A 13392-nucleotide genomic window follows, 5' to 3' on the forward strand; every position below is an offset into this window, starting at 1 on the left:
TTATCACTCCAGAGAATGCGTTTCCACTGATCCAGAGTCCAATGGTGGCGAGCTTTACACCACTCCAGCCGACGCTTGGCATTGAGCATGGTGATCTCAGGCTTGTGTGTGGCTGCTCGACCACGGAAACCCATTTCATGAAGCTCCCGACAATGAACAGTTATTGTGCTGATGTTGCTTCCAGAGGCAGTTTGGAACTTAGTAGTGAGTGTTGCAACAGAGGACAGATGATTTTTACACGCTTCAGCACTCGGCGGTCCCATTCAGTGAGTTTGTGTGGCCTACCACTTCGCGGCTGAGCCGTTGTTGCTCCTAGACATTTCCACTTCACAATAATAGCACTGTGAAATTTGATATCATTATGTGAATGTGTCTAAATACTATATAAAATACAATATAATTGTAGGTACACTGCAGTACAAATAACCCTGTTACAACTAACCCCCATTACTAATCTGAGTCTAATCTAAGTCTTGTGAGAAAAAAACCCTCAAAAGCCCACTTCTTACTGATCAAATTTATATATAATTGTAGATACATGGAGAGTGTTCCACAGGTCAATAATCAAAAAAAGAGAGCCAGCAAGAACATTTAATTTAGGCAACAACAACAACAAATATGTGTCCCCCCCTTTGCCCTCAGAACAGCCTCAATTCGTTGGGGCATGGACTCTACATGAAAAACCCAGCAACGTTGCAGTTCTTAACAAAAACCGGTGAGCCTGGCACCTACTACCATTCCTCGTTCAAAGGCACTTACATCCTTTGTCTTGCGCATTCACCCTCTGAATGGCACACATACACAATCCATTTCTCAATTATCTCAAGGCTTAAAAATCCTTCTTTAACCTGTCTCCTCCCCTTCATCTACACTGATTGAAGTGGAGTTAACAAATTACATCAATAAGGGATCATAGCTTTCACCTGGATTCATCTGGTCAGTGTATGTCATGGAAAGAGTAAGTGCTCTTAATGTTTAGTACACTCAGTGTAGATACCACTGACACCAAGACTGTGGTATCACACATATATTTATGAACACTGCCATGGATACATTCATGCATTATAAAGGTTCCTTGGAACTAGTTTTAATAGTTTCAATTGAGATTAATGTATTCTCCCCATTGAGGTCAGACTCCACCCTTACTTTCCAGTCTACTAGGTTTTTGTGGGCTGCTGCTGCGGCCATGGTATGAGGGGGAGGGACAACTCGTTCAGGGAACAGCCAGCCCGGGGAGTCAGTCACATTCCTGGCCGGGATTCAATGACTGAACCAGACACAAACAAACAGAGAGAGAGAGAGAGAAGGAGAGGGAGGGGAAAGAGAGAGAGAGAGAGAGAGAGAGAGAACGCCAGACTGCGCAGACTTGGCATATTTGAGGATCACATCGTGCAGACTAGACATAGACATTACAACCAGAGACTGCTTTGGAGAAGATAAACATTGTATCGTTTTGACGCTCTTTTGTGAGTGGTCCGACGGATTTATATTTTTTATCTGTGGACTGGGGAGAGTTAAGAGTATTTCAACTCAATAGTGTCTTATCCTCATTTTTTTAAATATATATATATAACGACCTGGGCCGGTGGTGACATTCTCTAGTGACATGGAAATGCTCTTTTGGTGGATTTTGAAGACAACTGATTAAAATAGGTCGCGTAAATTTGAACTCACTTCTCTAGTGGCGAAAACATGGAGGCTCCATCAAGCTTCCAGCCTCATCCCGGACTTCAGCAAACTCTGAAGCAGTTTCATTTGAGTTCCAGGAGCTCCCTTGGTGGACCGGCGGCGTTCTCCGCTCGGTGGCACCAGGAAATTCTCTTCAACAAAGATGGAAAAACAGCTGAACTGATGCTGGCCATGCCTCCCCTGACACCCCAGGTTTTGTCGGGGCCGTTGTTCATTCCATCCGACCGCTCCATCGAAAGGTGCGAAACTGTCCTGGAGCGCGAGACAATTTCTTGTTTCGTGGTCGGCGGCGAGAAACGGCTGTGTCTGCCGCAGATTCTCAACAGTGTCCTGCGGGATTTCTCTCTTCAGCAGATCAACTCGGTGTGCGACGACCTGCATATCTACTGCTCCCGGTGCACTGCGGACCAGCTGGAGATCCTCAAAGTCGTGGGTATCCTGCCCTTCTCTGCCCCATCATGCGGACTGATCACCCAGACGGATGCTGAGCGCCTCTGCAATGCCCTCATTTACTGTGGTATCTACCCTCCTCACTGCAACAAAGAGCTGTCTGGCTCCCTGGAGTTGGAGAGGACGGAAAAAAGCTTCAAAGTATACCACGAATGTTTTGGTAGGTGTAAGGGGTTATTTGTCCCAGAACTGTATACCAGTCCCAATACCGCCTGTATCCAATGCATGGACTGCAGACTCATGTACCCCACTCACAAGTTTGTGGTCCATAGTCACAAAAGACTAGAGAACCGGACAGTTCACTGGGGGTTCGACTCGGCTAACTGGCGGGTCTATGTTCTCCTGGACCCGGACTATACAGGGAAAGAAGAGAAGGCTGTCCTGGATCAGAACCTCAAAGAAATGAAAGGCAAATTTGACTTCGTGAACAAGTTCTCAAACAAATCATGCCGTGTAAGTCTGTTCAAGTTTTTTTTAAAGTTTGTGTTTAAAATATCTTTTAACATATTTGATGACATACATTAACATTTAATTAAGTGATAATTCAGCATTCAGGATTAGACCCACCCGTTGTATAATTAAGCAACAAGGCTCGAGGAGGTGTGGTAAATTGCCAATATACCACAGCTAAGGGCTGTCCTTTGTATGATGCAACGGGGAGTGCCTGGATACAGCCCTTAGCCGTGGTATATTGGCCATATATCACAAACCCCCAAGGTGCCTTATTGCTATTATAAACTGGTAACCAATGTAATTATCAAAATAAAGAAAGTCTCACACTCCATGTATAATCTCCAGGAAATCTAATGGGTATTTACCAACGTTTGGCATCACTGTGCCAAAACGTTGGTAAATACCCATTAAATTGCTGGGAGATTATACATGGAGTGTGAGACTTTCTTTATTTTGATAGTTGATAGTTTATTCTCCGTTAGTCAGCACCTCCACACTAACTATTATTCTGGGTGTCACCAGCTCATGTTTCTTATCTACCAATGTAATTAGAGCAGTAAAAATAACTGTTTTGTCATACTGGTGGTATATGGTCTGATATACCACGGATGTCAGCCAATCAGCATTCAGGGCTTGAACCACCCAGTTTATAATTTGTGATTGGTTAATGTGTTGTTATTCATTAATCAATGGTAGTGGTAGTGTTTAATGGCCCTATTACACAGTTGCTTAAGAACAACTAAGGATATCTGAATGCGATATCTTATTGCATTCCATTTAGCCCACACTATTGAGTCATTCCATCACTGTTACATTTGCAACTGACAATGTACAGTAGGGATGACTAGCCTGTATATGATGGCCCCTTCCCCTGCCCTGTTCTATTGGTCTCACTCACTCACTCACTCACTCACTCACTCACTCACTCACTCACTCACTCACTCACTCACTCACTCACTCACTCACTCCACACACATTCATACATTCATACACACATTCACATACACATTATTCATCTCCAATGTTTTCCTCTCTGCCTTTTTACAGTGCAGGTACATTGGTTTAAATTCACATTAAAAAGGTTGTTTTAAAATGTTCCTTGGAAAACAAAAGAACCTCAAACGTTCACACCCTGAGTGGTCCTCCACTCCACTCTCCTTGGAACCCCCATAAGGTAACTCAAGGGCATCTTCATATGACAGATTTTATTAGCGTCAGAGAAGGGAGGGGAATCCATTATTGGGCCACAAGGTGGGTTAGGGGATAAGAGTTTAATGAACTATGGGTTATCACAATGTGTGTTAGATCAGGATAGGTTGTGTGTATGTGTGTGTGTGTGTGTGTGTGTGTGTGTGTGTGTGTGTGTGTGTGTGTGTGTGTGTGTGTGTGTGTGTGTGTGTGTGTGTGTGTGTGTGTGTGTGTGTGTGTGTGTGTGTGTGTGTGTGTGTGTGTGTGTGTGTGCGTGCGAACTTGAGCCCATTGAATGCAGGGTGGTGGAAGGTTTTCAGGGTGACCACTTGCCTGAGGTCTATGGCTGTGCTGCCTTGCTCCACGCGAGGTTCACAGATGTTCAGAATGGACAAAGAACAGGGAGAAATGGTGGCTGTTTCCCTCAGCTCACAACAGCTGTTGAGTGGGACTTTGCTAATGACTGGACACTATGTTTCACTGTGGTGTAACAACTACACTCTGAACAGGAGACAGGCTATGTCTCTTCAATATTCCTCTCAGTGACTTTACATTGCATTATCATTCCTACACAGGAAATTGTGGAATTTGTATGTATTATTAGAAATGAATGGAGGTCTACCTCGACCAAGAGAGGCTTGGTTGAATATTATTTCTGAGCGATTAACCGAAATATAGATTATTTTTCAGTTTAAAACAACTAATTGACTGACGTCAGTTCAAATATTTTAAATAAATTGCGTTTTTTTTCTCCAGTGAGCTCAATGCGCATATTGCACAGTTTCTCTAGAGATAAATCACATCCAGCCTGAACTGTGCGATGTAGTAGGGAGTTGTAGTTTCCAACAGGCCAATATTCTACATAGGTTAGCGCATAAAACATGGTAATTAACTACAATGACCATAATCCATTATGCATCTACCAGTCTGTGTTTCTTTTAAGCCATCTATGGAAGAGACACGAATGCATAATCGTGAGTCTCAACGTCAACAGTGAAGAGGCGACTCCGGGATGCTGACCTTCTAGGCAGAGTTCCTCTGTCCAGTGTCTGTGTTCTTTCACCCATCTTAATATTTCATTTTTATTGGTCAGTCTGAGATATGTCTTTTTCTTTGCATCTCTGCTTAGAAGGCCAGCATCCTGGAGTCGCCTCTTCACGTTGAGGCTGGTGTTTTGCGGGTACTATTTAATGAAACTGCCAGTTGAGGACTTGCGAGGCATCTGTTTCTCAAACTAGACACTCTAATGTACTTGTCCTCTTGCTCAGTTCTGCACCGGGGCCTCCCACTCCTCTTTCTATTCTGGTTAGAGCCAGTTTGTGCTGTTCTGTGATGGGAGTAGTTCACAGCGCTGTACGAGATCTTCAGTTTCTTGGTAATTTCTCCCATGGAATAGCCTTCATTTCTCAGAACAAGAATAGACTGACGCGTTTCAGAAGAAAGTTCTTTGTTTCTGGCCATTTTGAGCCTGTAATTGAACCCACAAATGCTGATGCTCCAGATACTCAACTAGTCTAAAGAAGGCCAGTTTTATTGCTTCTTTAATTAGCACAACAGTTTTCAGCTGTGCTAACATAATTGCAAAAGGGTTTTCTAATGATCAATTAGCCTTTTAAAATGATAAACTTGGATTAGCTAACACAACGTGCCATTGGAACACAGGAGTGATGGTTGCTGATAATGGGCCTCTGTACGCCTACGTAGATATTCCATAAAAAATCTGCCGTTTCCAGCTACAATAGTCATTGACAACATTAACAATGTATTTCTGATCAATTTGATGTTATTTTAATGGACAAAAAATGTGCTTTTCTTTAAAGAACAAGGACATTTCTAAGTGACTCCACACTGTTGAATGGTAGTGTATGTTCTTAATTTCTAAACTGCTTGTAAAACGGCTTCCAGTGTCTCTCTTTTGAGACACAGTAACATTGTGCCCTCTACAGTTTTCAAAATCTCACAGTTAATGCACATTTAATAATACATTTACATAATCTGTGTCATTTCCACATAAGAAATGGACATTCAAAACTTCACAGTGGCTTGTACCTAAAGAAAAAATGTCTGTGTGGCAAAATCTCCACCACCTGTTGCTTACTGCTGCTGTCCTAACTGTAGTCATCGTGACATGATATATGGTCAGTGTGTTTCATATTTTCAAAACTGTGAGGTCTCTGCTTCAGGGGGCATAGGGTGGTGTGGGGTTGGGGTGTGTGCTTGTGCGTGTGTGTCTGCCTGCCTTGGTTCACAGTCAGTAGTGTCCCAGTTAGCAGACAGCCAGGCCTGGTCCTTGGGGAGCTACACAACAGTGCTCCCATACATCACTCTGACAGGGGAAGCTGCTGAGAGGCTGGACTGACAGGGCCACTAGCAGCCAGCCCTGGCTCGCTTACCCATAAAACAACAACAATGTTATCAACCGACCTCAGACCCACACTAATGTCAGAGTGTGTGTTGGGTCAGACCTCATCCAGGATCATGTCTGTCTGTTTGGGCCTTCAGTTACACTACTGTACACAGAGCTCTGTAAACTAGGTTCAGTTAAAAATGACCTTTTTGCTTTTGTTTTGTATTTTCTTTGAATAAAAAGACATTTAAATGGACAAAAAATGTGCTTTTCTTCCAGCATTTAAATAAAAATTTCCAAAGTTCTGTAGAACAAGTTGAACAGGGTTTCTACATAGCTAGAGACAGCATTATAGTTGGATATCATTGTTCGGGTACAAAGCAGACAGGGAATTGAGGGGGATGACACCAGAGGTCAGGGGTGGACTGGGACCAGAAATTGTCCCTGGCATTTATAACACACCGGCCCATTTTTCCCCCATTGATGCCCCCACACTGCGCTAAAAACCCCAGTTAGACAGGTCGACTGGGCTAATAATGGACCAGCCCATCTGGCATTTGCCAGAAATGCCAGATGGCCAGTCCGCCCCTGTCAGAAGTCCATTGTGTCTGTTTTAAATCGAATCCTGCATTTGGTCATTTAGCTGTTGCCTAATGTAAAGATGGGGGTAGATTGGAAGAAAACAGGCTGTGGTCTCTCATTGAAGAGATGCGGGCCCAGTAGGGCAGGGCCTTAACATGTGTTGTTAAAGAGCTGTGACACCTGACCTCTATCCACAGAGACTGACCCCACTCACCCCCACTCTTTTTACAGCGTCCAATCAGATGTCCTTGTGTCCAGTCCACTGGCCAGATGGCTGTCTGATAAAGGACAGAGAGACACAGCAAATAAATAAATACAAATAACAAACATTATTCCGAACTAGCCTAGCAACCACGCAAATACAAAAACACATAGTACACCAGTATCTATCATACAGGAAACAAGTACACCAGCATACAACACAAACAAATGATCTTATGAAACCCCACATTTCAAATAAATAACCATATATCAAAGGTACAAAATATGATATTGATTGCTTTTCTGAAATATGAATTCCACTTGTTCTTCTATTTAGGGAAAGTACATAAAATCTGGTTTTGTGAGGAATGACTAAAATATGTTTCCCCCCGTTGTCCAATATTTCTTAGTATAAGCTTAACAAGTAAGAGCAATAACATCAATCTTGTGTATGAGTGTAGAGAAGAAGCAGACTGTGGAGACCCATGTAGTCCTTCCTTAATGGAATGGATATTAAACTTGTTCTTGTGAGGCCAAGTTATGCCATTTCTCATCCCATTGTTCTGTTCACTCCATCAAATGAGCCTCAAACCTGGGACCAAACCAGTCAACTGAGTACTGTACTCTGAGGTAGAGAGGGACGGTGTGTGTTTTATGTGTGTGTAAAGCCTGACATCTGTGTGCTTATGTATTGCTCTGTGTAACCTATGGATAGCAAGACAAATCAAATCAAACGTTATTTGTCACATGCGCTGAATACGACAGGTGTAGACTTTACCGAAGGCTTACTTTACGAGCCCTTTCCCAACAATGCAGAGTTAAAAAATACAAAAATAATCAAAATAAGCAGAAAAAATAGGAACTATTAACACAATAGAATAATGAGGCTATATACAAGGAGTGCCAGTACAGAGTGAATGTGTAGGGCTACGAGGTAGTTGAGGTAATTGAGGTAATTGAGGTAATATGTACATGTAGGTAGGGGTAAAAAACATTGTTGTCTGTGTGTATGTGTATTCATGTGTCTGTGAGGGGGTGTATATGAGTGTGTGTGCAGTATGTGCATGTGAGTGGGCATGTATTATGCCTGGATCAGCTGGTCTGGGTGATTCAAATGAGCTCACTGCCGGCTCATTTCCTCTCCCATCTGTCTGCTAACCTCTGGGAAGCCCTGAGAGCACACATGGTTCATCCCCCTGGCCCGGCCCTCGGTCACCCCTGTCTGACCACCACTGACCCAACACACACTTCCTCACTGACCAGCACCTCCCCTAAACGGACCAGCCAAGCCAAACTCAGTCCCAGCATCTCCAACCTCTGCCTCCAGTTCAACCTAAACCATAGCCTAGTCCCCAAGCAAACAAATATTTCGGTGGATAATGCATCCAGCCCAGAGTGTTGTTGGTAGGATTCAATATAAGGAGCTCTGAGTCTGTTCAATTGCCTCGTCTGTAAACCCCTTTGAAAACATGGCTAACTAGAGAAGTGCATCATCTCATATTCTATGTGATTGAAGGAGAGTGAGAGGCATTGTGTCAGAAAGAGGGGTGTGAGGAGCTCACAGGGGTCTCGCCCTCCATTCTCCAAAGGCTGACCCCCTGTTAAAAGGACGTCAGCTGGAGCTCTGTCATGGGTGATGTGTGCTAAAGACCAGCCGCCTCCTTTGTTCCAGAGCCCTGCCTTTCAGAGGCTGTTAAGTGCAGCCATTCCTTTTTGTTAATGTCTTGTTTCTTTGGGTGGTGCGTGGGTAAAATGTCTCTAACTCACAGCCTCTCCCATGGTGGGAAACCTATGACTGAGCACTTTGCTGTGTCTGTCTGTATCAATGGCATCCTGTTCCATGTAGGGCAGCCAGTCGCCACTGACTGGTCACTGTCTGTCTGCTTCAAAAGCATGCACACTAACCTGAAAGTACAGCTTCATGTAAACCTCATACCATTATTCATAACCTATGACAAATAGATGGTACAGGGTTTGTTGATGTGGTGTGCATTCTTTAAAGGTGGTGTTTAACAGTAGACAGTCAGAGGAGGAGATTAGTGAGGAGGAGGTGGAGAGGAGGAGGAGATTAGTGAGGAGAGGAGGTGGAGGTGGAGAGGAGGAGGAGGTGGAGAGGAGGAGGAGATTAGTGAGGCGAGGAGGAGGAGGTGGAGAGGAGGAGGAGGTGGAGAGGAGGAGGAGATTAGCTGTGGCTGTGACTGTAGTCTTGCTGAGAACAGATGCCTGGATGGGGTTTGGTGTTATTTTATGATCATCAATTCATCTGCGATAGCCTCGTGATTTAGAGATACATGATTAAGACTCTGCTCCATCTGTGTGGATAGAAAAAATCCTGGAGCCTGCACCTGCTGCTGGGAGGATAGGAGGAGGAGGTTTTAATCCTGGAGCCTGCACCTGCTGCTGGGAGGATAGGAGGAGGAGGTTTTAATCCTGGAGCCTGCACCTGCTGCTGGGAGGATAGGAGGAGGTTTTAATCCTGGAGCCTGCACCTGCTGCTGGGAGGATAGGAGGAGGTTTTAATCCTGGAATGCACTGACTCAGTTTGGATGAAAATAAACATCTGGACAGCTCATCGATAGATCTAAGTCTAGTTTGACCTCCTCAGACAGGGAGACTGTAATGTTCTCTTTCCTCATGTTTGGCCTTACTGCTAACTTTGTCTGGAATTTTCATTATTAGATTTTACCTTTTTTTAACTAGGCAAGTCAGTTAAGAACAAATTCTTATTTTCAATGACAGCCTAGGAACTGTGGGTAACCACTTGCCTACGCTGCCACCCCTTGTTCAGGGGCAGAACAACAGATTCGTACCTTGTCAGCTCAGGGATTTGAACTTGCAACCTTTCAGTTACTAGTCCAACTCTATAACCACTTGGCTACGCTGCCGCCCCATGATTATTAGGGTCAGGAATTAGAAATATGAGAATATGTCTTCCAGACTGGCTTGCTGCAACACACAAGGCTTAGTAATATTAGGATGATTCTGATGAAAGTTTCTTTCTACAGTTTTTGAAGCCACAGACAGTATCATTTTTTATTTATTTATTATGTCCATCTTGGTTTGCCTTTGAACTGACCAGCAGTACTAGTCTGTGTTTGTTGATCTGTCAGACCAGTGCAACAGTAATGTAGCTCCAGCCAGAACAGAACAGAGCCTGCTGGTGCCATATGACAAATCGGCCTGCTGCTCTCGCCTACGTTACGCCCACCAAACACCCCCAAAGCTATCAGGAGGATTAGCTCACGTAGCTAAACCAAAAAGACTGCTCAATGTTCAGACAGCATTTGTTCCAAATGATGGATTTAAATGCTCACAAATCATGCAATCATTTCAGTTGTAGCTGCTGCAAATGGTAGGCTGCGCTACAGTAACTGAACTGGAAAAGTAGTGAATGTTTTAAGGATTTACTACTTCCTTGCTCTCCAGGATATACATCATTTATTTTAGGATTAATTGGAACAGATTAACTCTCACTGCAGGTTCAGTTCAGAATTCAAACAATCCAAGAGGGAGAGGAAAGCATCTGTTAGCAACCAACATTATTCTGTAATCACTAGGTTAGAAAGTCTTGTCTGTATGAAATATGGTTTTTAACTGAGTTCTCTCAAAGACTACACGCACACACGCACACGCACGCACACACACACACACACACACACACACACACACACACACACACACACACACACACACACACACACACACACACACACACACACACACACACACACACGCACACACACAGGCTGGAGTCTCCTCCATACAGTAGGCCTGTGATTGGAGGGCCGATGTGGTTGCTAAGCAGAGCTGCTCTTCTTCTGCTAAATAAGAACTTGATGCTCTTTCTCTGGCTGGTGGGCTGAGCGGAGTGTGCCAGAGCTGAGCAGCACAACAAACACAGACAGGCAGGCAGGCCTCCCCACACAGACTTACTCACAGCAGAGCAGAGAGACTGTAGGTTTCCCTTCTCCACCCTCCTCTACCCTGCACAACAGATACATCCTCCTCCTCCCTATAGAATACACACCTCGTCCTCCAACTACACCACATACAGCTGACCTCGTTACACAGACCTCCAACCGCCTCCTCGTCCAACTACACCACATACAGTAGACCTTCTTACACAGACCTCCAACCACCTCGTTCTCCAACTAAACCACATACAGTAGACCTTCTTACACAGACCTCCAACCACCTCGTCCTCCAACTACACCACATACAGTAGACCTTCTTACACAGACCTCCAACCACCTCGTCCTCCAACTACACCACATACAGTAGACCTTCTTACACAGACCTCCAACCACCTCGTCCTCCAACTACACCACATACAGTAGACCTTCTTACACAGACCTCCAACCACCTCGTCCTCCAACTACACCACATACAGTAGACCTTCTTACACAGACCTCCAACCACCTCGTCCTCCAACTACACCACATACAGTAGACCTTCTTACACAGACCTCCAACCACCTCGTCCTCCAACTACACAACATACAGCTGACCTCGTTACACAGACCTCCAACCGCCTCCTCGTCCAACTACACCACATACAGCTGACCTCGTTACACAGACCTCCAACCACCTCCTCGTCCAACTACACCACATACAGCTGACCTCGTTACACAGACCTCCAACCACCACCTCGTCCAACTACACCACATACAGCTGACCTCGTTACACAGACCTCCAACCGCCTCCTCGTCCAACTACACCACATACAGCTGATCTCGTTACACAGATCTCCAACCACCTCATCCTCCAACTACATCACATACAGCTTACCTCGTTACACAGATCTCCAACTACCTCGTCCTCCAACTACACTACATACAGCTGACCTCGTTACACAGACCTCCAACCGCCTCCTCGTCCAACTACATCACATACAGCTTACCTCGTTACACAGACCTCCAACCACCTCCTCGTCCAACTACACCACATACAGCTGACCTCCAACCACCACCTCGTCCAACTACACCACATACAGCTGACCTCGTTACACAGACCTCCAACCACCTCCTCGTCCAACTACATCACATACAGCTGACCTCGTTACACAGACCTCCAACCACCGCCTCCTCGTCCAACTACACCACATACAGCTGACCTCGTTACACAGACCTCCAACCGCCTCCTCGTCCAACTACACCACATACAGCTGACCTCGTTACACAGACCTCCAACCACCTCCTCGTCCAACTACACCACATACAGCTAACCTCGTTACACAGACCTCCAACCACCTCCTCGTCCAACTACACCACATACAGCTGACCTCGTTACACAGACCTCCAACCACCTCCTCGTCCAACTACACCACATACAGCTGACCTCGTTACACAGACCTCCAACCACCTCCTCGTCCAACTACATCGCATACAGCTGACCTCGTTACACAGACCTCCAACTACCTCCTCGTCCAACTACATCACATACAGCTGACCTCGTTACACAGACCTCCAACCGCCTCCTCGTCCAACTACACCACATACAGCTGACCTCGTTACACAGACCTCCAACCGCCTCCTCGTCCAACTACACCACATACAGCTGACCTCGTTACACAGACCTCCAACCGCCTCCTCGTCCAACTACACCACATACAGCTGACCTCGTTACACAGACCTCCAACCGCCTCCTCGTCCAACTACACCACATACAGCTGACCTCGTTACACAGACCTCCAACCACTGCCTCCTCGTCCAACTACACCACATACAGCTGACCTCGTTACACAGACCTCCAACCACCTCCTCGTCCAACTACACCACATACAGCTGACCTCGTTACACAGACCTCCAACCACCTTCTCCTTCTCCCTACAGCACAGAGCTTCTCCTCCTCCCTACAACTCCTATTTTACACTACAGAACATAGAAAGCACACCGTTCCTACTGCCCAGGCTGCCGTCCATCTGCAGTCATTCCGTCCTGCCTGTCTCTCCCTCAAACCAGAATTGATTGCCCCCATCTATCTTCTGAGCTCGTGTTACTAGGTGACCTAAACTGGGACATGCTTAACACCCCGGCCATCCTACAATCTAAGCTTGATGCCCTCAATCTCACACAAATTATCAATGAACCTACCAGGTACAACCCCAAATCCGTAAACACGGGCACCCTCATAGATATCATCTTAACTAACTCTCCCTCCAAATACACCTCTGCTGTTTTCAATCAAGATCTCAGTGATCACTGCCTCATTGCCTGCATCCGTAATGGGTCTGCAACCAAACGATCTCCACTCATCCCTGTCAAACGCTCCCTAAAACACTTCTGCGAGCAGGCCTTTCTAATTGACCTGGCCGGGGTATCCTGGAATGACATTGACCTCAGGCAGATAGGCAGGCAGGCAGGCAGGCAGGCAGGCAGGCAGACAGACAGACGGACGGACGGACGGACGGACGGACGGACGGGCAGGCAGGCAGGCAGACAGACAGACAGACAGACAGACAGACAGACAGACAGATAGGCAAGC

General features: G+C 45.6%; 1 protein-coding gene across 1 annotated transcript in view; it reads left to right on the plus strand.

Moving 5' to 3' along the window:
* The first annotated feature begins 1086 nt into the window (after positions 1–1086).
* Positions 1087–13392, plus strand: part of LOC106565969 (ski oncogene) — a 55580-nt gene continuing 43274 nt past the window's right edge. Inside the window, exon 1 of the mRNA XM_014133686.2 lies at positions 1087–2592. Coding sequence (XP_013989161.1) covers positions 1693–2592 — 900 coding nt within the window. The 5' untranslated portion in view covers positions 1087–1692. The remainder of the gene's footprint in view (positions 2593–13392) is intronic.

This window comes from Salmo salar, chromosome ssa12, assembly GCF_905237065.1.
Source record: "Salmo salar chromosome ssa12, Ssal_v3.1, whole genome shotgun sequence".
NCBI lineage: Eukaryota > Metazoa > Chordata > Actinopteri > Salmoniformes > Salmonidae > Salmo > Salmo salar.